The 21,254-nt window shown below is 44.5% G+C and overlaps 2 protein-coding genes across 2 annotated transcripts in view; one reads left to right on the top strand and one right to left on the bottom strand.

Moving 5' to 3' along the window:
• Window positions 1-19,204, bottom strand: part of YTHDF2 (YTH N6-methyladenosine RNA binding protein 2) — a 33,269-nt gene extending 14,065 nt beyond the window's left edge. Inside the window, exons 1-4 of the mRNA XM_017534763.2 lie at window positions 18,825-19,204; window positions 18,295-18,319; window positions 17,625-17,704; window positions 11,979-13,562 (exon numbers count right to left, since the gene is read on the bottom strand). Coding sequence (XP_017390252.1) covers window positions 11,979-13,562; window positions 17,625-17,704; window positions 18,295-18,319; window positions 18,825-18,851 — 1,716 coding nt within the window. The 5' untranslated portion in view covers window positions 18,852-19,204. The remainder of the gene's footprint in view (window positions 1-11,978; window positions 13,563-17,624; window positions 17,705-18,294; window positions 18,320-18,824) is intronic.
• On the top strand, window positions 18,595-19,910 carry LOC119472136. Its single transcript, XM_037740723.1, has 2 exons — window positions 18,595-19,464; window positions 19,650-19,910. Exon 1 carries the CDS (start codon window positions 18,806-18,808, stop codon window positions 19,283-19,285), a length of 480 nt encoding a protein of 159 aa, XP_037596651.1. The 5' UTR covers window positions 18,595-18,805; the 3' UTR covers window positions 19,286-19,464; window positions 19,650-19,910.
• Window positions 19,911-21,254: the final 1,344 nt, after the last annotated feature.

Raw genomic sequence — 21,254 nt, 5'->3', positions numbered from 1 at the left:
GGTAGTATATGAGCCATTTGAAAAAAAAAAAAAAAAAAAAATTCAAATTCCTATTAACAGTCTCTCTGAGCTCCAGATTCCCAACTGCCTACTATCACCTTGCTGTTCCACAGGCACTGAAACTATTTTCAAAAGCCAATACATCTCCAAAACCTAACCTTAAACTGCCGCTCCTCTCATCATCTTTAATTTTTAAAAAACTAGTCAGCAAATATGTCTACCACATTCCTCAAATCCAATCTCCCATTCCCATTGTCCTGGTTCAGGCCCCCATCATCTTTTTTCCCCAGAGTACTGTAAAAGGACTTCATTTAGTCTCTGGGCCATCTCCCACCTACCTACCTTTTTTTTTTCTGAGACAGAGTCTCACTCTGTCGCCCAGGTGGAGTGCAATGTTGTGATCTTGGCTCACTGTTACCTCTGCCTCCCAGGTTCAAGTGATTCTCATGCCTCTGGCCTCCTGAGTAGCTGGGACTTCAGGCACATACCACCACTCTCAGCTAATTTTTTGTATTTTTAGTAGAGACAAGTGTTTCACCCTGTTGGCCAAGCTGGTATCGCGCCCCTGACCTCAAAAGACCTGCCAACCTGGGCCTCTCAAAGTGCTGGGATTAGAGGCGTGAGCCACCACACCAGACCTAATAGATGTTTTGATAAGTTGCTTACTAAGTTTCCATTTCTCTATCTATAAATACAGGATATTGCTTCCCAGGTTGGCATGGGGATTAAAGTAAAGCTATGAAAGTTCCTAGCAATGGTGCCTAACAAGGTCAGTGCTCAGTTAAGTGTTTCATCCCTCCTAACCTCCAAACTATTATTCCCTAATTAACTATCCTCCCTTACAACCAATCTAAAAGTAAAGAATAAAATCCTGAAACCCTTCATATACTTGCCCAATCAACCTCTCTAGCATTATTGCTTGCCATTCTATACCACATGAAACTTCTCATCATTCTGAAAACATACCGTAAGCATTCACAAGACGTTTTTGAACATGCTCTTATTAGAATGCCATTTTTTTGGAGACAGGGTCTCTGTCACCCAAACTGAAGTGCAGTGGTACCATCATGGCTCACTGCAGCCTTGACGTCCCAGGCTCAAGCAATCCTCCCGAGTAACTAAGACTACAGGTGTGCCTCACCACACGTGGTTGATTTTTTATTTTTACTTTTTGTAGAGACAGAGTTTCAATATGTTGCCTAGGCTGGTCTCAAACTCCTGGGTTCAAGTGATTCTCTTGCTGTGGCCTCCCAAAGTGCTAGGATCACAGGCATGACCCAGTGCACCTAGCCATTTCTCTACTTTCTTATCTGGCAAATTTCATAGATCATGGAGTAATCCAGGAGCTTTGGGGTTAGAGAGACTCAGTGGCTCTCCAGGTATAAGTTCCAACAAACATGAAACATGTTTTGAGCAACTTCTTTGCTAAATTGATAGTTTTTCAAATATTAAATATTTCCTCAAATAAATATATATATATATATATATATATTTTTGAGACAGGTTCTCTCACTGTCACCCAGGCTGGGATGCAGTGGCAAGATCAGAGTTCACTGCAGCTTTCACTTCCTGAACTCAAACAATCCTCCTGCCTCAGCCTCCTAAGTAGCTGGGACTACTATTATGTGCCACCAAGCCTGGTTAATTTTTTAAAATTTTTTTGTAGAGATGAGGTCTTGCTATGCTGCCGAGGCTGGTCTCAAACTCCTGAGCTCAGGCAATCTTCCCACCTCAGCCTCCCAAAGTGTTGGGACTACAGGTGTGAGCCACTGTGCAGGACAAATTTTTGTGTTACTGGAAAAAAAATGTAAGAGCTAGTCAGCCAGGTGCGGTGGCTCACACCTGTAATCCCAGCTCTTTGGGAGGCTGAGGCAGGCGGATCACCTGAGGTCAGGAGCTCGAGACCAGCCTGATCAATACGGTGAGGTGAAACCCCGTCTTAAAAAAAAAAGAAAAGAAACGAAAAAAAAAGAGCTACAGTCATGACACACAAATTCAATCTGCATCAATATTTTCTCCATCACTATACAGTCTAGACCATCAGCAAAACTTAAGCACTGATTTGTAAACAGCATTTGCCAATTTCCATGATAACACAGCTGGGCCCAGCATGGTGGCTCACACCTGTAATCCCACCACTCTGGGAGGCCAAGGCGATCACAAAATCAGGAGTTTGAGACCAGCCTGGCCAATATGATGAAGCCCTGTCTCTACTAAAAATACAAAAATTAGCCGGGCATGGTGGCAGGCGCCTGCCAATCCCAGCTACCAGCGAGGCTGAGGCAGGAGACTCGCTTGAACCTGGGAGATGGAGGTTGCAGTGAGCTAAGATCGATTCCAACTCAAAAAAAAAAAAAAAAAAAAAAACCCACTGATTTCAGATTACCAATGAGTTATCAGTGTACAACAGCATATTATATATCGATACAACAGATGTAAATAACCTCAAGAGTAATGAATTTGAATATTACCTTCTAATACAATGGTAATTACAATGTAATTTAATCTACAGAAGGGTATTCCTGAAAGCTAAACAGCTGGCTCCAACACATCACTGGAGAGACTTGTTTTAAAGACCAACTCCAACATTTACTAGCTATGAGACTTTGGATAAATAACCTCTTTAAGCCTCTTCCTTTATCTCAAATATGAGAATTACAGTGTTAGATAAGATAGCTAAACTTCTGTGTGTACTATGTATCAAGCACTGTGCTATTTGAGTGCTTATATTCCATTATTACTTATTTGGCATGGTTCCAACGTTATTGCCTCCATGAATTCTTAATTTTGTTGTCCTCCTAAAATCCTCTGCTTCTAAGGCAAAGATAGTGCCTTGTTTCTCTGTTCCATTCCAGCAATTAACACAAACATTTATTGAAAGATAGATGCCGGGCGCGGTGGCTCAAGCCTGTAATCCTAGCACTTTGGGAGGCCGAGGCGGGTGGATCACAAGGTCAAGAGATCGAGACCATCCTGGTCAACATGGTGAAACCCTGTCTACTAAAAAAAATACAAAAAATTAGCTGGGCATGGTGGTGCGTGCCTATAATCCCAGCTACTCAGGAGGCTGAGGCAGGAGAATTGCCTGAACCCGGGGGGCGGAGGTTGCGGTGAGCCGAGATCGCGCCATTGCACTCCAAGCCTGGGTAACATGAGTGAAACTCTGTCTCAAAAAAAAAAAAAAAAAAAAAAAAAGAAAGATAGATACAGGGGGCATGGTTCAGAGATCCAAATTTAATATCATCTATTCTCTTCTAGTCCTCCTTTAAAGAGGCTGCAAGAAGAGGTATTTTATCTATTCACAAAGCAAAGAAGGTGATGAGTAATACAAATAAAATTTCCTTAACCCTTTTGGCAGAAAGACAAGTATATTTATCCGCAAGACAAAAATAGACATAGATGGCCTTAAGATTTCACAAAATTGTTCAAGTTTGCTATCCTGGTTTAAAACAGAATGCCCACTCACTAGATCTAAAGTGGCAATAAAAGAGTGGTGGGGTGGTAAGATGCTAAATTGGAGCCAACAGTATCATGTGGTTATTTACTTCCTAAAGATTTAATATATTTAGCTCAAGTGAAGATGTTTTCCTCTTTTACATCACAGAAAGTTGCTTTTTTTTTTTTTTTTGAGACACAACCAGGCTGGAGTGCAGTGGTAAAATATCTGCTCACTGCATCCTCCACCTCCAGGGTTCAAGAGATTCTCCTGCCTCAACCTCTCCAGTAGCTGGAATTACAGGCATCCGCCATAACACTGGGCTAATTTGTGTTTTCAATAGAGACAACGGGGTTTCACCATATTGCCCAGGCTGGTCTCAAACTCCTGACCACAAGTGATCTGCCTGTCTCAGTCTCCCAAAGTGGTGGGATTACAGACATGAGCCACTGCACACAGCCAAAACTTGCATTTTTAAATGTTGAAAATAGAACCCAAGTAATCACTTCAAAAACAAAAAAGACTGAATGCCCAAATTAAAGGGTTAGAAGGAGAAAGATGGCCGTAAGGGAATAAACATCCTTATAAAGAGAAGCTTTCTGTGCGCGTGCGCCAAAATCAAAAGAAAACCTGGATAAAAACAAGGCCAAGCAGGGTGGCTCACACTTATAATCCCAACACTTTGGGAGGCAAAGGCAGGAGAACCACTTGAGCTCAAGAGTTTGAGACCAGCCTGGGTAACAAAGCAAGACCTTGTCTCTACCACCAAAAAAAGAAAAGAGAAAAAAAAAGGCTAGGCATGGTGGCGCTCGTCTGTAATCCCAGCACTTTGAGAAGTTGAGGCAGGTGGATTACCTGAGCCCAGGAGTTCAAGACCAGCCTGACCACCATGGTGAAACCCCCATCCCTAATAATACAAAAAAAAACTGCTGGGCCTGGTGGCAGGTACCTGTAATCCCAGCTACTAGAGAGGCTGAGGTAGGAGAATTGCTTGAGCTGGGAAGAGAGAGGCTGCAGTGAGCTGAAATCATGCCATTGCACTCCAGCCTGGGCTACAAGAGCAAAACTCTAACTCAAAAAAATAAAGAGTCCAGTGTGTGTTCTGGATGTCAAAACAAAATTATATACAACAATTATATATCAATTTAAAATTTTTTTTTTAAGACAGGGCTTCACCATGTTGATCAAGCTGGTCTTGAACTCCCGACCTCAGGTGATCCACCTACCTTGGCCTCCAAAGTGCTTGGTTTACAGGCGTGAGCCACCAACACCCGGCCTTAAATTTTCTTAACAGGAAACACTTCTTCCAAGTTATCACTCCTAAACTTTTTTTTTGGGTCAGAGTTTCCCTCTTACCAGGCTGGAGTGCAACGGATGGTGCAATCTCAGCCCACTGTAACCTCTGCCTCCCGTGTTCAAGAGTTTCTCCTGCCTCAGCCTCCCCAGTAGCTGGGATTACAAGGATGCACTACCATGCCCGGCTAATTTTTGTATTACAGGGTTTCACCACGTTGGCCAAGCTGGTCTCAAACTCCTAACCTCGTCATCTACCCACCTTGGCCTCCCAAACTGCTGGGATTACAGGGGTGAACCATCTCCCCCAGCCTTTTTTTTTTTTTTTTTTGAGAGTCTTTCCTCTGCCACCCAGGCTAGAGTGCGGTGGCGTGATCTCAGCTCACTGCAACCTCCATCTCCCTGGTTCAAGTGATTCTCGTACCTCAGCCTCCTCAGTAGCTGGGATTAGAGGGGCAAGCCACCACACCCAGATAATTTTTGTATTTTTTTGGAGACAAGGTTTCGTCATGTTGCCCAGGCTGGTCTTGAACTCCTGGGCTCAAGTGATGTGTTTACCTTGGCCTCCCAAAATTCTGGGACTACAGGCATGAGCCAACACATTCAGCCTCTAAATTTATTTAATAAGCCTTTTAGTACAGTTTAGGAAACAATTTAATACATACACAGTAAATGTATTAACTAACTATCCACATACCTAATCTGTATCAAGATTCATTGAGAATGCACCAATCCCTTCTGTCATCCACAGCTTTCCAGCCTCAAGTCTGTTCTTACTTTTCATGTAACAAATATTTAGGTCAGAAATTATGAAACAAACAATAACCTTCCTAGAAAGATCTGTTTCATAGCATCCATTCATCTTCATGAACCTCAAATGTTATCTTGAGTCAGCTAATCCTCTTATCCCTTGGCTTTTCTAGTCCAGACTACCTATGTATGAAACCCCTCTACAACACCCCCAGTTTAGTTTCTCCAACATATCGTTTTTGGTTTCTCCTTATCATTTACAAAAATATTTCTCCCTATAACCTTTATCCACTAGTCCTAGCATTGTCTTCTGACATGCAGAATCCAGTCTTAAAAAAATTTGGGCCGGATGCAGTGGCTGATCCCTGTAATCTCAACACTTTGAGAGTCCAAGGCAGGTGGATCACAAAGTCATGAGTTTGAGAGCAGCCTGGCCAATGTGGTGAAACCCCCATCTCTACCAAAAATACAAAAATTAGCCAGGTGTGGTGGCAGGTGCCTGTAGTCCCAGCTACTGGGGAGGTTGAGGCATGAGAATCGCTTGAACCTGGGAGGTGGGGTTTGCAGTGAACAGATATCACAGCCTGGGTGATAAAACTGAAAGTCCGTCTCAAAAAAAAATAATAAAAATTCAGCAGCACAAAAGGGCATACAGCGAAAAGTCAAAAAATCCTACTGGTCCCATTTAATACCAATGACTTTAAGATAAAACTTAGCTGGGCACAGTGGCTCACCCCTGTAATCCCAGCACTTTGGGAAGGCCGAGGTAAGCAGATCACCTAAGGTCGGGAGTTCAAGACCAGCCTGACCAATATGGAGAAACCCCATCTCTACTAAAAATACAAAATTAGCCTGGCATGATGGCGCACGCCTGTAACCCCAGCTAACTCAAGAGGTTGAGGCAGGAGAGTCCCTCGAACCCGGGAGGCAAAGGTTACAATGAGCCGAGATCGCGCCACTACACTCCAGCCTGGGCAACAAAAGTGAAACTCTGTCTCAAAATAAAAAAGAGACTAAAACTCAAACTGTTGCCACTACAATCACATTTTCTCTGTGTCTCGACTCTCCTCACCCTCTATTTGTTCTACAGTTATTCAGAAAAACCATTTACCCAAGTACCCAATTTTTCTATTTTATTAATTTTTGTCTCCCAGGGCTCCGTCATCCCTTGAGTCTAACAAGATGCTGGACTTTAAAATAATTAGTCCTTTGTCCTCTCTACTTGACTACTTCCCTTATTTTTGACTACTTCCCTTATTTTAACTGGTAGTTAAAGGGTTAGAAACAAGACAAAAATTAAACCACTTGTTTTATGACATTTCTTTAAAAAAAAATTCACTCATTCACGGAGTTAACTCTTCTTTCTTCCAGACTATTCCAAAGTTGAGTCAAAAAAGAAAGGCGGCCAGGTGCAGTGGCTTGCACCTGTAATACCAGCACTTTGGGAGGCCAAGGCAGGGGGATCACTTGAGGTCAAGAGTTCCAGACCTGCATGGCCAACACGGAAAAACCCTTTCTCTACTAAAAATGCAAAAATTAGCTGGGTGTGGTGGCACGTGCCGGTAGTCCCAACTACTTGGGAAGCTGAGGCACAAAAATCGCTTGATCCTGGGAGGTGAAGGTTGCAGTAAGCCAAGATCATACCACTGCCCACACTCCAGCCTGGGAGACAGAGCAAGACCCTGTCTCAATTTAAAAAAAAAAAAAAAAAAAAAAGACAGGCTCTTAACTGTTGCCTTCTTTCAGATAACAGCTGCACAATGATTCCCTCAACAAAGCTTTTCAGGAAACATGATAAAGGTTTATGTAGCAATATATGTAAAACTTAGCCAAGACCAAAAAGCATATACCCCCCGTAAGAATTTCTGAGTTTGTGGTAAAATACTAATTTTAAAAAAGCATGTACTTTGACACACCTAACTACTAAAGGACAAATGTAAATATTTATACAAAAGGATGTTCAGTATAGTATTATATTAGAAAAAATATATTAAAATATATATTGTTGACATATTCAACTATTAGGGATTGGTAAATTACACTAAGTCTGACAATACTATGAAGCCAACAAAAGCGATGTCACAGAGGAATACTTAACTGGGGAAAGGTTCTAAATAAATGCAGAAAGGTTACACGATAGTATCGGTAGTATACAGCAAAGTAAACAGTGGTTTACTTTGTAAAAACAGTAAAACTGGCCGGGTGCGGTGGCTCAAGCCTGTAATCCCAGCACTTTGGGAGGCCGAGGCGGGTGGATCACAAGGTCAAGAGATCAAGACAATCCTGGTCAACATGGTGAAACCCCGTCTCTACTAAAAATACAAAAAATTAGCTGGGCATGGTGGCACGTGCCTGTAGTCCCAGCTACTCAGGAGGCTGAGGCAGGAGAATTGCCTGAACCCAGGAGGCAGAGGTTGCGGTGAGCCGAGATCGCGCCATTGCACTCCAGCCTGGGTAACAAGAGCGAAACTCTGTCTCAAAAAAAAAAAAAACAAAAAAAAAAAACAGTAAAACTACCGTCTACTTTGCTGTACACTACCCATACTATTGTGTAACCTCTGCTGTTTGGAAAAAAAAAAAAAAAAAGTAAACCACGCCTATCAAACATGTCACTAAAATTTGCTCTAAGTTTCAAGCCTGACAGATCCAATGCTTAAAGGTTCTATGTTACTGAATTAGATCACGCAGAACAAGGCAGTAATAATACTAGACAAAAATGGCTGTGGCTCTGCTTCAGTATGTTCTGCCAAGATACTGCCCAATCATGGAACTTTAGAACAGTTGTGACATCATCTTCAGGATGAAGTTTAAATACTTCCCTACTTCTTTATGGGGCTGCCACACATTTGGCATGAAAACTTTTGCAATCTCGTAAATACTACAAGGGTACACAGACAAATATCTCACCTAAGGTAGTCTTAACGCTTCAATGAGCTATGAGCCCCATTCTCATAAAATCTGCTTGTTCTTTAAAGCCTAATAAAGACTGTAAGAACAGTTTACAGTCAGTTATGTAAAGATATTAAGTAAAATAGTAACCAACCAAGGAGCTAAAGGAGCATTAACTGAAATGATAACTGGGCTTAGAAGCAATCACAGGTATCGTCCTGAAATCCCAGCGGTTCTTACGAGAATAAACTAAAAAGTAATCTGACACAAGAATAATTGAAACTTATTTTCTTTTTTTTTTCTTTCTACTTCAATTTTCTGTGGAATAATTAAAGCTTTTCTTTTATTTGGTGGTTGGTTCACAAGTTGACAACTAGGATACTCACTTACCAAGAGTCTTTATGGAACTCTGCTTGTTTTTTGAGAAGGAGTTTTGCTCTTGTTGCCCAGACTGGAGTGCAATGGCACAATCTCTGCTCACTGCAATCTCCGCCTCCTGGGTTCAAGCAATTCTCCTGCCTCAGCCTCCCAAGTAGCTGGGACTATAGGCACATGCCACCACACCCAGCTAATTTTTGTTTTTTAGTAGCAACAGGGTTTCACCATGTTGGCCAGGCTGGTCTAGAACTTCTCACCTCAGGTGATCCACTGTCCTTGGCCTCCCAAAGTGCTGGGATTACAAGTGTGAACCACCGTGCCCAGCCTTTTTTTTTTTTTTGCACTCCAGCCTGGGCTCTTGTTGCCCAAGCCAGAGTGCAATGGCCCGATCTGACTTACTGCAACCTCTGCCTCCCATGTTCAAATGATTCTCCTGCCTCAGCCTCCCAAGTAGCTGGGATTAGAAGCACATACCACCATGCCCAGCTAATTTTATTTTTAGTAGAGACAGAGTTTCTCTATGTTGGTCAGGCTGGTCTCAAACTCCTGACCTTAGGTGATCTGCCCGCCTCGGCCTCCCAAAGTGCTGGGATTACAGGTGTGAGTCACTGTGCCTAGCCTACAAGTCTATCTGAAGAAGTATGCTGTGCATTAAATTCATCATTTCCTTCCTGCTTGTTATCACAAGATGTAGGACAGAATTTCACGAGAAAGAGGCAGATTAATAAGATAATACACATTTTAAGTGGCTAAACCAAGCACCTAGATGCCCCTCACGTTTGTAAATCTGCTACGCCACTAGAAGATGCCTAAAAGATCATGGCCTTTTTTTTTTCTTCTAAAGATGGGGTTTCCGCATGTTGGCCAGGCTGGTCTTGAACTCCTGGCCTCAGGTGATCCACCCACCTCGGCCTCCCAAAGTGCTAGGATTACAGGCGTGAGCCACCGCGCCCAGCGATCATGGCCTTCTTACTTGTCCCTCTAGAAACAGGAGCCTGATGACCTCTTTAGAGCCCTTCATATGTCTATCAAAAAGCATCAACAAACTATTTTTTTCTACAAAATATTGTAACTTTTATTTATTTATTTATTTTTTAAAAGACGGGGTTTCACCATGTAGGTCAGGCTGGTCTTCAACTCCTGACCTCAGGTGATCCGCCCGCCTTGGTCTCCAAAGTACTTGGATTACAGGCGTGAGCCACCACATCTGGCCTCAATTTTATTTATTTTTGAGACAGAGTCTCGCTCTGTGACCCTCACTGGAGTACAGTGATGCAATCATGGCTTACTACAGCCTCAAATTCCTGGGCTCAAGCGATCCTCCTTCCTCAGCCTTCGAGTAGCTAGGACAATAGGTGTGCGCCACAATGTCCAGCTTTTTTTTTTTTGAAATGGGGTCTCATTACATTGCCCAGGCTGGTCTTAAACATCCTGGGCCCAAGCAATACTCCTACCTCAGCCTCCCAAAGTGTTGGGATTACAGGTGTTAGTCACCAAATCAGGCCAAAAGATGGCAGTAGATTTTTTAAAAATTAATTAAACTGCAGAGAAGGGAGGAATTTAAAGGACTATCAAAAAGGAAAACTTTAGTAGTCAAATTTTCAATAATCTGGCTCTCCATTCCCAATGTTTTTAGTGTCAATAAGTGTAACTGCATTTCTTATTAATCTGTACACAATGGAAGTTAAAATAGCAACTAATCCTACTTTAACAACTAGGCAGCTTCAAGAAGATTCCACCAGAGCCCCTTTTCTATTGCTCAAAGAAGTTCTCACAGAGCAGCGTTAACAATGCCTCAGATCCTAGACCACATATTAGATCACTATGAATTCATAAAGTTTAAGGAAAACATAAGCTTTTTAGGATTTATATTTGAGACTAATCAGCTCAAGATTCTTTCAACCATTAATATATAGATCTTCAAAGAAAATGCTCTCTTTGTCCATAATCTTTTCACCTGCTTCCTACACTTAACAATGTCTAGGCCAGCCATGGTGGCTCATACCTGTAATCCCAGCACCTTGGGAGGCAAGAGCAGATCACTTGAGCTCAGGAGTTCAAGCCCAGCCTGGGCAATATGGCGAAACCCAGCTCTACAAAAAATATGAAAAACTAGCCGGGCATGGTGGTGGCATGTGCCTGTGATCCCAGCTACTCAGGAGACTGAGGTGGGAGGATCACTTGAGCACAGAAGGTGGAGGCTGGAGTGGGTCAAAATCATGCCAGTGCACTCCAGCCTGGGCAAGAGTGAGACCTGTCCAAAATAAAGTCTAAAACCCAGATAATACATGATCTTCTGCTCCAACCAGTTTTACCATCCTCTTACAACTCTAAAGTTTACATTTACTCAATACTCACAGAGCAAGCACTACCAACTCTTTCAAATTCAACTCTAGTTTGAATCCATTCCCCATCATTCTGCCCAAGATTCTCACTTGTTACAGAGGAATCAGAAGTGACTCTTCAAGAACGAAACAAAATGATAAAGGCAAGAAATCAGCTTCTTCTGATTGTTTCCCGATTTCTATAATAAACATTAACTTTTCTAATGTGAAAAGGGTATTGAAAAAAAGCAAGCCAACTAACACAAAGTTCTAAAAAAAACACTCTTTACACCACCAATTGTCACAGGGAAGACAGAAGTGATTTCAAGAGTTGGTGACGACACACTGACTCTTGAAAATAATCACAAAACCCCAGCTAGCCCAAGTTAATCCAACATAGAACATTTCTTTTTTTCTCTGCCATATTATAGCCTTAATCTTCTGCTTTAATTTCTATGGTTCTATCACTTCCATTACCCCTCTGCATCTCTGACTCATTCCTCACCTCTTTCTGCATGATGTAACTTTTATTTCCCTGTACCATTTCTGCTTTCCTTTCAAAGTCCGTATTTCTGTCCTCTACTGATGTTCTCACATTCCTACACAATAGGGTTCAAGTATTAAAACCAATTATGTGGCCAGGCACAGTGGCTCACACCTGTAATCCTAGCATTTTGGGAGGCCGACGTGGGTGGATCACCTGAGGTCAGGAGTTCAAGACCAGCCTGGCCATCATGGTGAAACCCCATCTTAAAAAAAAAAAACAATTATGTTTCCAAAAAGCCTTAGCTGTTAGGTGATACTATGTTCATTTTCCGAGTTTTTATTAACGGTTCACTATATAATGCCTCTTCTGTTCTCGCTAGTTCCTCCTTCCCTGAAAGTCTTAAGAATAGTAATTGAGTTACCTTTTTAACACTTTCTTCTTCCTCTTGGCGTTTCTCATAGTGTGAGAAGTCATCAAAAATGGAAGTGGTGTGCTTGTAGCTGGCTATAATTTTCAACACCTGCTTAGCTTTTTCCAGAGGCACTTCCTGAGTGTCCCTAGAGTTGGTCACTGGTTTATTCTCGTTGTTCTCTAGGCGAATATGTCGCAGTTGGCTATTGGGAACGTCCTTCACAAAAATCCACCTGACATCAAAACGACCCTTCCATTTGTCCTGGGACCACACACCTGCACATGTGTTGTAGTCCACAGCAGATTTCATTTCTGCGACGCCACAGAAGTGTCCACTGCCGTTGACACTGAAAAGTAAGTAAACGGGGCCTTTCCCGTTCATGGAACGATAAGCAGCATCCAGTCTCTTGTTACCATGCTCTGTGCTGCACCAAATATTATATTTAATGGAACGGTGGATATCGTCCTCAGAGTAGCTCTTAATGATGAAAACCCGGCCATGTTTCAGATTCCAGTCAAAATCTTTGGGGTTATAGTTATTAATGGACCGAAGCTTCTCCAACACTGGGTGCGGTTCTGAAGGAGTAGATCCAGAACCAGCCTGAGACTGTCCTACTCCATTACCATCTACCCCATTATGACCGAACCCACTGCCACGGTTCCGAGGTGCTACCCAGCGGGTTGGCTGAGCTGCCTGTTGCTGGACTGAAAGCTGGGCAGGCTGTGGTGGAGGTGGAGGCAATGGCTGTGTCTGTTGCCCTACTGATGCCTGAGCCACTGGTGGGCTATTGTTAGCCTGCTGACCTACAGGCTGAGGCGACCCCTGGGTTGGCTGACCTATATTCTGAACCAAAGCCTGTGAGGGGGCTTTCGCAACAGGACCCTTGTTATCCCAAGTTCCAATATCCATGTTATGCTTTATCGGAGGTGGCGGAAGACTTGACCCTGAAATGCCATTCTTGGTCTTCAGTTTAGGTTGCTGTTTTGCAGGCTTGCTAGCAATATCAGCCCAAGATGCTGGTTTTGGAGGAGCAATGGTGGCTGGAGGCAAACTATTAGAAGCCACGATGTTACTAGTAATGGACCCGCTACCAACAGCAGAACCTACAACTTTTGGAACATTGCTTGCAACTTCTGTGCTACCCAACTTCAGTGCTGCCATCCCTTGGTCTATAGTATTCATGCCTGGAGCCTTATTGAGGGTCTCATTGGCAAAAGCTGACTGTCCATCAATCATGGCTCCACCCAAGGAGCTAGGTGCATAAGCATAATTGCTACTGTATCCAGAGCTCTGAGTAGACTGTCCCTGAGAACTATTGTTTCCCCATGCTGAGAAGTCAATCCCACTGGGAAAGAAATTAAAACCGTGCTGACCAAGAAATGGAGTGCTACCTAGGGCTCCTGGTTGCCCAAACATTGCGTCTGGTAGGAAGTGGGGCTCTCCGTTGCTCAGCTGTCCATAAGAAGTTAAGTAGGGCATGGCTGTGTCACCCCCAGTAGACCAAGCAGCTTCACCCAATGAATAGGAGAAGCCAATGGAGGGACTGTAGTAACTGGGTAAGTAGGAATCTGACATGGCAGTATATGCATTATTCTGTGGAAGAAAAAAAAGGCAAATCAAAACACAAAAATTAACATCAGACTATTTCTTCCCCCCACCTAGTCACGTAACTCAAATATATCATAAAAAGGAGTGTGCAGGCCAGGCACAGTGGCTCACACCTGTAATCCCTGCACTTTGGGAGGCCAAGGCAGGTGGATCACCTGAAGTCAGGAGTTCAAGACAGGCCTGACCAACATGATGAAACCCCATCTCTACTAAAAATACAAAAAATTAGCTGGGCATGGTGGTAGGCGCCTGTAATGCCAGCTACTTGGGAGGCCTGAGGCAGGAGAATCACTCAAACCCGGGAGGCAGAGGTTGCAGTGAGCTGAGATAGCGCCACTAAACTCCAACCTGGGCAACAAGAGAGAAACTCCGTCTCAAAAAAAAAAAGAGGAGTGTGCAACACATTCAGATGATTTCCTATAAACATACAGGCATGTTTTATAGCATAAGAAATTTTGGTAAATAATTGAAACATTTAATGTTAAGCAGATACAGTGATTACGGACCTTAACTTTAGCACTAAAACTAGGAGAAAACATAGTATTTCATGAACTGTTTTAAGTCCTGAGTGTTGAGATGATCCTTTTATCAAAACCAATTATTTTTAGATTTTAGGAGTATGAATTTTGGCAGAATGAAGGAGGGTCCAAAAGAGTTTCCTACCCAAACCAGGCAGTAAATCAAATAACAACAAAACAAAAAGAAATGGAAATTTCAAGTTCTAGCCCAAATGTCTGTGCAGCCATTCCTCAATCATAAACTAAAAAGCAAGGTTCACTACCAGTTTATAGTGCTAGCCTCTTGGCAAACTATCTGGGAATATCGATAGATGCCACTACTTAGATATAACCTGAAAAGGAAATGCACAGTGGTTTCCAGGGGATTTAAAATGAGAAAAATGGCAGGGCACAATGGCTCCTGCCTGTAATCCCAGAACTTTGGGAGACAAAGGGGGTGGATGACCTGAGGTCAGGAGTTCGAGATCAGCCTGGCCAACATGACAAAACCCCGTCTCTACTAAAAATACAAAAAATTAGCCAGGTGTGGTGGCACACATCTATAGTTCCAGCTACTCAGGAAGCTGAGGAGAATCCCTTGAATCCAGGAGGCGGAGGTTCCAGTGAGCCCAGATGGCACCACTGCACTCCAGCCCGGGCAACACAGCCAGACTGTCTCAAAAAAAATAAACACAGGCTGGGCACGGCAGCTTAAACCTCTAATCCCAGCACTTTGGGAGGCTGAGGTAGGCAGATCACTTGAGGCCAGGAGTTTGAGGCAGTCTGGCCAACATGGCAAAACCCTGTCTCTACTAAAATACAAAAATTGGCCAGGCATGGTGGCATGTGCCTGTAATCCCAGCTACTCGGGAGGCTAACGCAGGAGAATCGCTTGAACCAGGGAGTTGTGTTGCAAGTGAGTCAAGATCACATCACTGCACTCCAGCCTGGCAAAAGAGCAAGACTCCATCTTGGAGGGGGAAAAAAAAAAGAAATTCAGCCTATAATCAATGTATTAAACTTGAAGTATTATTCCAATCTAGGGTAATGAAAAGTTGGCTAAAAAGTAGATGACTTATTCCAGACAATAAATTAGATTCTCAGGTTACCCTTCCTCATCTACTCATCTAAGATTTATATTACCCAAGTTTTTTTTAAACGAAGACATTTAAGCTTTGGCTTACCTGAGAAAGAAAAATCAAATGCACTTAATATCATAGGTTAGGCCAAGATGCAGCTAAATGTCTACACCTGAACTGGCAGGCTCCCACATGCCCAAGCTCAAAAATCTGAATTACACAATGTTTTACAAGAACTACCTAGAATTATGCTTCTAAATGCTCCCACTCTCCCTGTTATAATGATTATGTAAGCAAACTACTTCAATAGCAGGAACCTATTAATAGTCCATTCCTCTACTTCCTTCCCTACTTTTCCTGATTAACTGGTTGTGTTTTGTGAAAACTTTTTTTCCAATCACTTGCTCAAGTGGTTTCTATATTTTCAATGTTGAAAATTTTACATAGGGAATCTACAAGTTTTATGTGACAATCAGATCCATATATGGGCATGCAATTATTCAGGACAACCAACTGTATTTCATACAGCATATGTTCATTACTCACATAAATGTCCCATAAACTTCTTGATCTTTTAGGGCATTTTCCAAGATATACTGCCAATTTTCCTTTTGTCTATTAATCTGGGGAGTTATATTAGTTACAGCTACGTAACTATGTCTTTGGGATCAGAGATAATAGAAAACAACTGCTGAATCAAACAAGTTTCTACATGCACAGGTCATATTAGTATTTTAATCCACATGCAACTTTACACTAAAAGATTACACTGCAAAACCTCCAACATTATTGATCTTCATCTGTCCTAAACAATACTTTAACTTTCACTCCACTTTATAAATCCTGTACTTCCCTTCAGTGAGAATCCAGAGGTATAAAGTTAGTTTCTACAGATGTAGGTGCAGCTCAAATCAAAAGTTTCCTGACTCAGCCAGACATGGTGGCTCACGCCTGTAATCCCAACACTTCTGGGAGGCTGAGGAGGATGGACTGCCTGAGCTCAAGAATTCAAGACTAGGCTGGGCAACATAATGAAACCCCCATATCTGTACAAAACATTAGCCAAGCATAGTGGTCCCAACTATGTGGGAGGCTGAGGCAGGCAGATCACCTGGTACACACAGGTTGCAGTGAGCCAAGATTGTACCACTGCACTCACTCTGTCACTCCAGCCTGGGTGACAGAGTGACATTATGTATCTAAAAAAAATAATTTCCTAACTCTAAAAGAGTTCTGATAATCTAAGAACCGATAAACTAGAGAAAACAAAGAGAGCCAGTCCTGCAGCACTGAATAAAGTTCAGGTGACTATATTTCACAGACCAAGTTCTTGTTCTGTCACCCCGGCTGGAGTGCAGTGGTTTTTCACAGTTATGATCATAGCTCACTGCAGCTTGAAACTCCTGGGCTCAAGAGATCTTCCCTCCTCTAGGTGAACTTATATTAGAACTTTCCCTATCACATATTTATCCATAGTTTTCTGGGGTGAAAATTCAGGATATTTAACACCATCAAGAATTCTTAAAGTCTGCACTGCTACATTCTTGGTAAGGAGGAGGACAATTATTTCTGCACATGTTACTGCTGGTAAAGTGTTACCAGTTATCATGTTTTCAGTATAATATGTTTGCTGACATTACAGAGATAGGAACCTTAATAGCCCAGCAATAACTGTTTTATAATACATTAATAGGTATTAAGAAAGTGAAGCCTCAGAACATGGGATTTCCTGACACAGGGCAGAGAAAGAACATAGGTATTAAGAAAGTGAATCTGGCCCGGTGTGGTGGCTCATGCCTGTAATCCCAGCACTTTGGGAGGCCAAGGCAGGCAGATCATGAGGTCAGGAGTTCGAGACCAGCCTGGCCAACATGGTGAAACCCTGTCTCTACTAAAAATACAAAAAACAGCCAGGCATGGTGGCACACGCCTGTAATCCCAGCTACTCCGGGGGCTGAGGTAGGAGAATCGCTTGAACCCGGGAGGCAGAGGTTGCAGTGAGCCGAAACTGCGCCACTGCACTCCAGCCTGGGCAACAGAGCAAGACATCTCAAAAAAAAAAAAAAAAAGTGCATCTTCGGCCGGCTGTGGTGGCTCACACCTGTTATCCCAGCACTTTGGGAGGCTGAGGCGGGAGAAATCACCTGAGGTCAGGAAGGAGTCCAAGACCAGCTTGGCCAACATGAAACCCCATCTCCACTAAAAAAAATAGAAAAACTAGCTGGGTGCGGTGGTGCACACCGCTAATTCCAGCTACTCCGGAGGCTGAGACAGGAGAGAACCCGGTTCACTGAGGTTGCAGTGAGCCGAGACTGCGACACTACACTCCAGCCAGGGCGACAGAGGGAGAGTCTGTCTTGAAAACAAAAAATAAAGTGAATTCTCAGGAAACGGGATATATTGGTAAAAGGCAGAGAAAGATTAAGTATACTACACCCTTCGATCAGATATGTAAATAGTCAATTACTCACGGGCCTTGCCTGTGGACTCAAGTACGGTTCGAAATCATCATCATTTAATCCATCCTTTTGATGTACAGATCCATTTTGTACTAAAGAAAAGAAATCCAAATTAAGAGTGTCCCAATCCTACAATCTTCCTCCCAAATTAGTTCATATTTCTCTGCCTTTTCTCTGCTAACCAGAGAAAAACCTTACTAGTGAACAGAACATATAAGATTGAACTTCAAAAGAGTAACAGATGAGAATGAATGCTGAAGCAATAGTCGCCAGTGAAAATGCCCCCCTCCACCCAGAGCAAGCTGATCCAAAAAGGTCATTTTATTGGCTCCTCTGGATTTCCATTCCCTCCTGCTTCCCCTCCCCCATCACATGAGCGTACTTCCAGAGAGTGATCCACGAGGATGAAAAACAAAGGCCTTCTAAGACCTACAGGAAACTAAGGACCTGGAGCGTTTCAAAACCCAATCCACCCCCACCCTTAATGAATTACTCCTTGTTAGCGAAAAAGCTGTTCGCCAGCTGCGAGAACACACCGAAAGGGTCAAAGACTTAAGTGTGCGGCACCTGCGAACTAAGCGGCTTCCGAAAGGTCCTCCGCCCGGGGCGCTTCCCGGAGACCCCGCCCCCACCGCCCCGCGTCCCCCTCCCGGCCCAGGGCCACCGGCGGAGCGGCGCTTACCTTTGTTTCCTTGACCTTTTGGTCTCTGCAGGGGAAGGAAACGTCGCCAAGCAGCAAGTTGTCCCAAGGAGAAATAGAAAAGGAAGAACAAATTAAGGCAGGGCCCGAGAAGGGAATAAAGGAGCAGGCCCGAGGGGAGGCGTCAGGAATGGTGGTGAGGAAGAGGCTGAAAACGGGAGGCGGGGGAAAGCGCCAAGCCCGCGGGGCCGGGGAGAAAACGAGGCGGAGGCGCCAGCGGCAACGCGAAGTACCCAGGGCTCTAAGGAAGGGGAAGGAAACAAGGAAGGAAAACGAGGCCCGCTCAGAGAAGGGAACGCGGCGCTGCCCGGGCCGTGGGCTCCGAGGCCCAGGGAGAAGCGGGAAGAGCAGGTTGAGGGCGAGGCGCCGGGCGCGGCCGGTCTGAGAGGCCCGAAACCCGGCCCGCGAGAGGCGCCGCCTCGGCTCGGCCTGCCCGGGGGCGGCGGGCCCGGGCCTAGTCGGGCTCCTTCCCTCCTCACACAATGGCCGAGGCATGCGGGCCGGGCCTGTACCTGCTCCAAAAGGCTGCTGGCCGACATGGCTCTCGGATCCTTGTGGGCGGCGAAGGCGGCGAACTCTCCTCAGCGCGGCGGCGGCGGCAGATGAGCCCCGGCTGCGGGAGCAGGCGGCGGCTTTTGTCCCTGACACTCGGGGGCCTCGGCGGACGCAGCGGAGACACAGCGCGCGGCTCAGGCTCCGGCTCCGACTCGGCGACGCTCTAGCCCAAGAGCTCAACGCCCGTCTCTATGTTTTCACGCGCGCGCCCGCCCCTCACAGCCGAAAGCAGGGAGCCGAACAGCGGAGGCGGGCGGCGCGAGCGCTGACTCTCACATTCACTCACCCACGCGGAAGGGGCCCGGCGCGAAGCACCTCGGGAAGGGAGAGGCCGGCCGCGGCGCCCTCTGGCGGACTGGAGGAGCGGAAGCTGCACGCACGGCCTCCCCGCCCCCACCGCCCCAGGATTAAGGCCTAGGGGGTTGGGGGCGATCAGGCTTGAACACGAGGTTTTGACTCACACCTGTAAAGAGTAGCTTTGGCTTCCGAAAACGACAAAAGCCGGTTTCTCAGTGAGGGAGGGGCCTCCGGAGCCTGCGAGACCTTAAAAGGAACCTGCCACCCAGCTGCAAGTGATACCCCACCCCCATCTGGGAGGTAACCCGATCCCGGGTGCGGGGGGGGAGATCTCACAGTCCCCAGGGAAACTTCATGGGGCCCCTGTCCGGGAGTGACCAGCCCAAGGGGCTTGGTCATCCTCCTCTGTTAGCCGACTACAAAAAGAGTACCCAAACACCCCCCCGAAAGAATCCGGTCGTCCGCAAAAAAGATTCGCCCCTTAGCATTGCAGGAAGGAGAATCTACAATTTCTTTTCGGGGAATTCGCTGGCCTCCAAGATAATCTGTTAAACTGTGGACTTTATTTCCAAGAAAAATACACCTCACGCATCTACACAAAACTTTCAAGGAGTCCAGAGAATGTATGAATCTAAAGGACCTCAAGAGGGAAGAAAGGAAATTAACATTACTGAAATACCTGCTGTGGGCCAGGCTTTGTTGTTAGGTATTTTCAAACACATTAAAGTCTTTAGACAACTTCAAAATCGTTATCAGTTTTTCGGTTTTTTACGACTGGAAAAACAGAAAGGTTAGGTAATGTGCCCAAATTTACAAAGCTATTAAATAGCCAGGTGTATCTGACACTAAGAGAAACATAATGGTATCTCTCTACCCCCACGAGAGAAACCCTGTATTCGGGAACCAGAATCTAGGGGAGATCCAAAGGATGGGCAAAAGCATTTCAATGAGAAACAAAGCCAACTCATACAGGAATATTTGATACTAGGAAAGCCATCTAATAGCTTTTGTTACTGCAAGTACGTCGCGGTAAACAGGTAACTAATGCACTAATTGTCAACCTCATGCTATCCACACACTGGATACAGGAGGCTTGGATGAACTCAGTAGTAAAATAACATGGCATCTTGTATTTAACATCATAACTTTGCTCAAAATGCTCAAAACATTTTTCCCTGTCCATAATCACATTTATGGTAGGAATGAAAAAGATCAGGCACCAAAGGTGAAGGACTTTTAATGGATACAGTAAAATGTTAAATCTCAGAACATAGAATCTACCAAGGAAATAGAAGAAACCTAGTAATTACTTGTTTTTAAAGATAATCAGCCACGGCCAGGCCAGTGGTTTCATGCCTGTAATTCCAGCACTTTGGGAGGCCTAGGCGGGTGGATCAGGAGGTCAGGAGATCAAGACCATCCTGGCCAACATGGTGAAACCTGTAGTCCCAGCTACTCAGGAGGCTGAGGCAGGACAATCACTTGAACATGGGAGGCGGTGGTTGCAGTGAGCCAAGATTACACCACTGCATTCCAGCCTGGGGGACAGAGCAAGACTCCGTCTCAAAAAAAAAAAGGATAATCAGCCACTTAGCCCCATGGCCCAGATTTATATATAAACTGTACGCAGCTGCCTATACTTACCCTTGGAACCAGCATGACATTGTAAAAACAGCATTAAACAAGAAGTCACATGCAGGGGGACAAAGGGTCTAAATACTGGTTTCCCTACCCAGATGTACAATATTGGGTAAATGACTAAACCTTTCTCAGATTTCCTCATTTGATAAAGGGGATGATGATACCAACCCAACAGGTTTGTTGTGAAGATAAAGTTGGGAAAAAAGGGGCGCTGGGTGCAGTGGGTCACGCCTGTAATCCCAGCACTTTGGGAGGCCAAGGTGGGCAGATCACCTGAGGTCAGGAGTTCGAGACCAGCCTGACCAACATGGTGAAACCCCATCTCTACTAAAAATACAAAAATTAGGCCGGGCACGGTGGCTCAAGCCTGTAATCCCAGCACTTTGGGAGGCCGAGGCGGGTGGATCACGAGGTCAAGAGATCGAGACCATCCTGGTCAACATGGTGAA

This window comes from Cebus imitator, unplaced genomic scaffold, assembly GCF_001604975.1.
Source record: "Cebus imitator isolate Cc_AM_T3 unplaced genomic scaffold, Cebus_imitator-1.0 Scaffold87, whole genome shotgun sequence".
NCBI lineage: Eukaryota > Metazoa > Chordata > Mammalia > Primates > Cebidae > Cebus > Cebus imitator.
The sequence above is the reverse complement of the archived record's forward strand: the minus strand, read 5'-3'. Positions and strand labels throughout refer to the sequence as shown.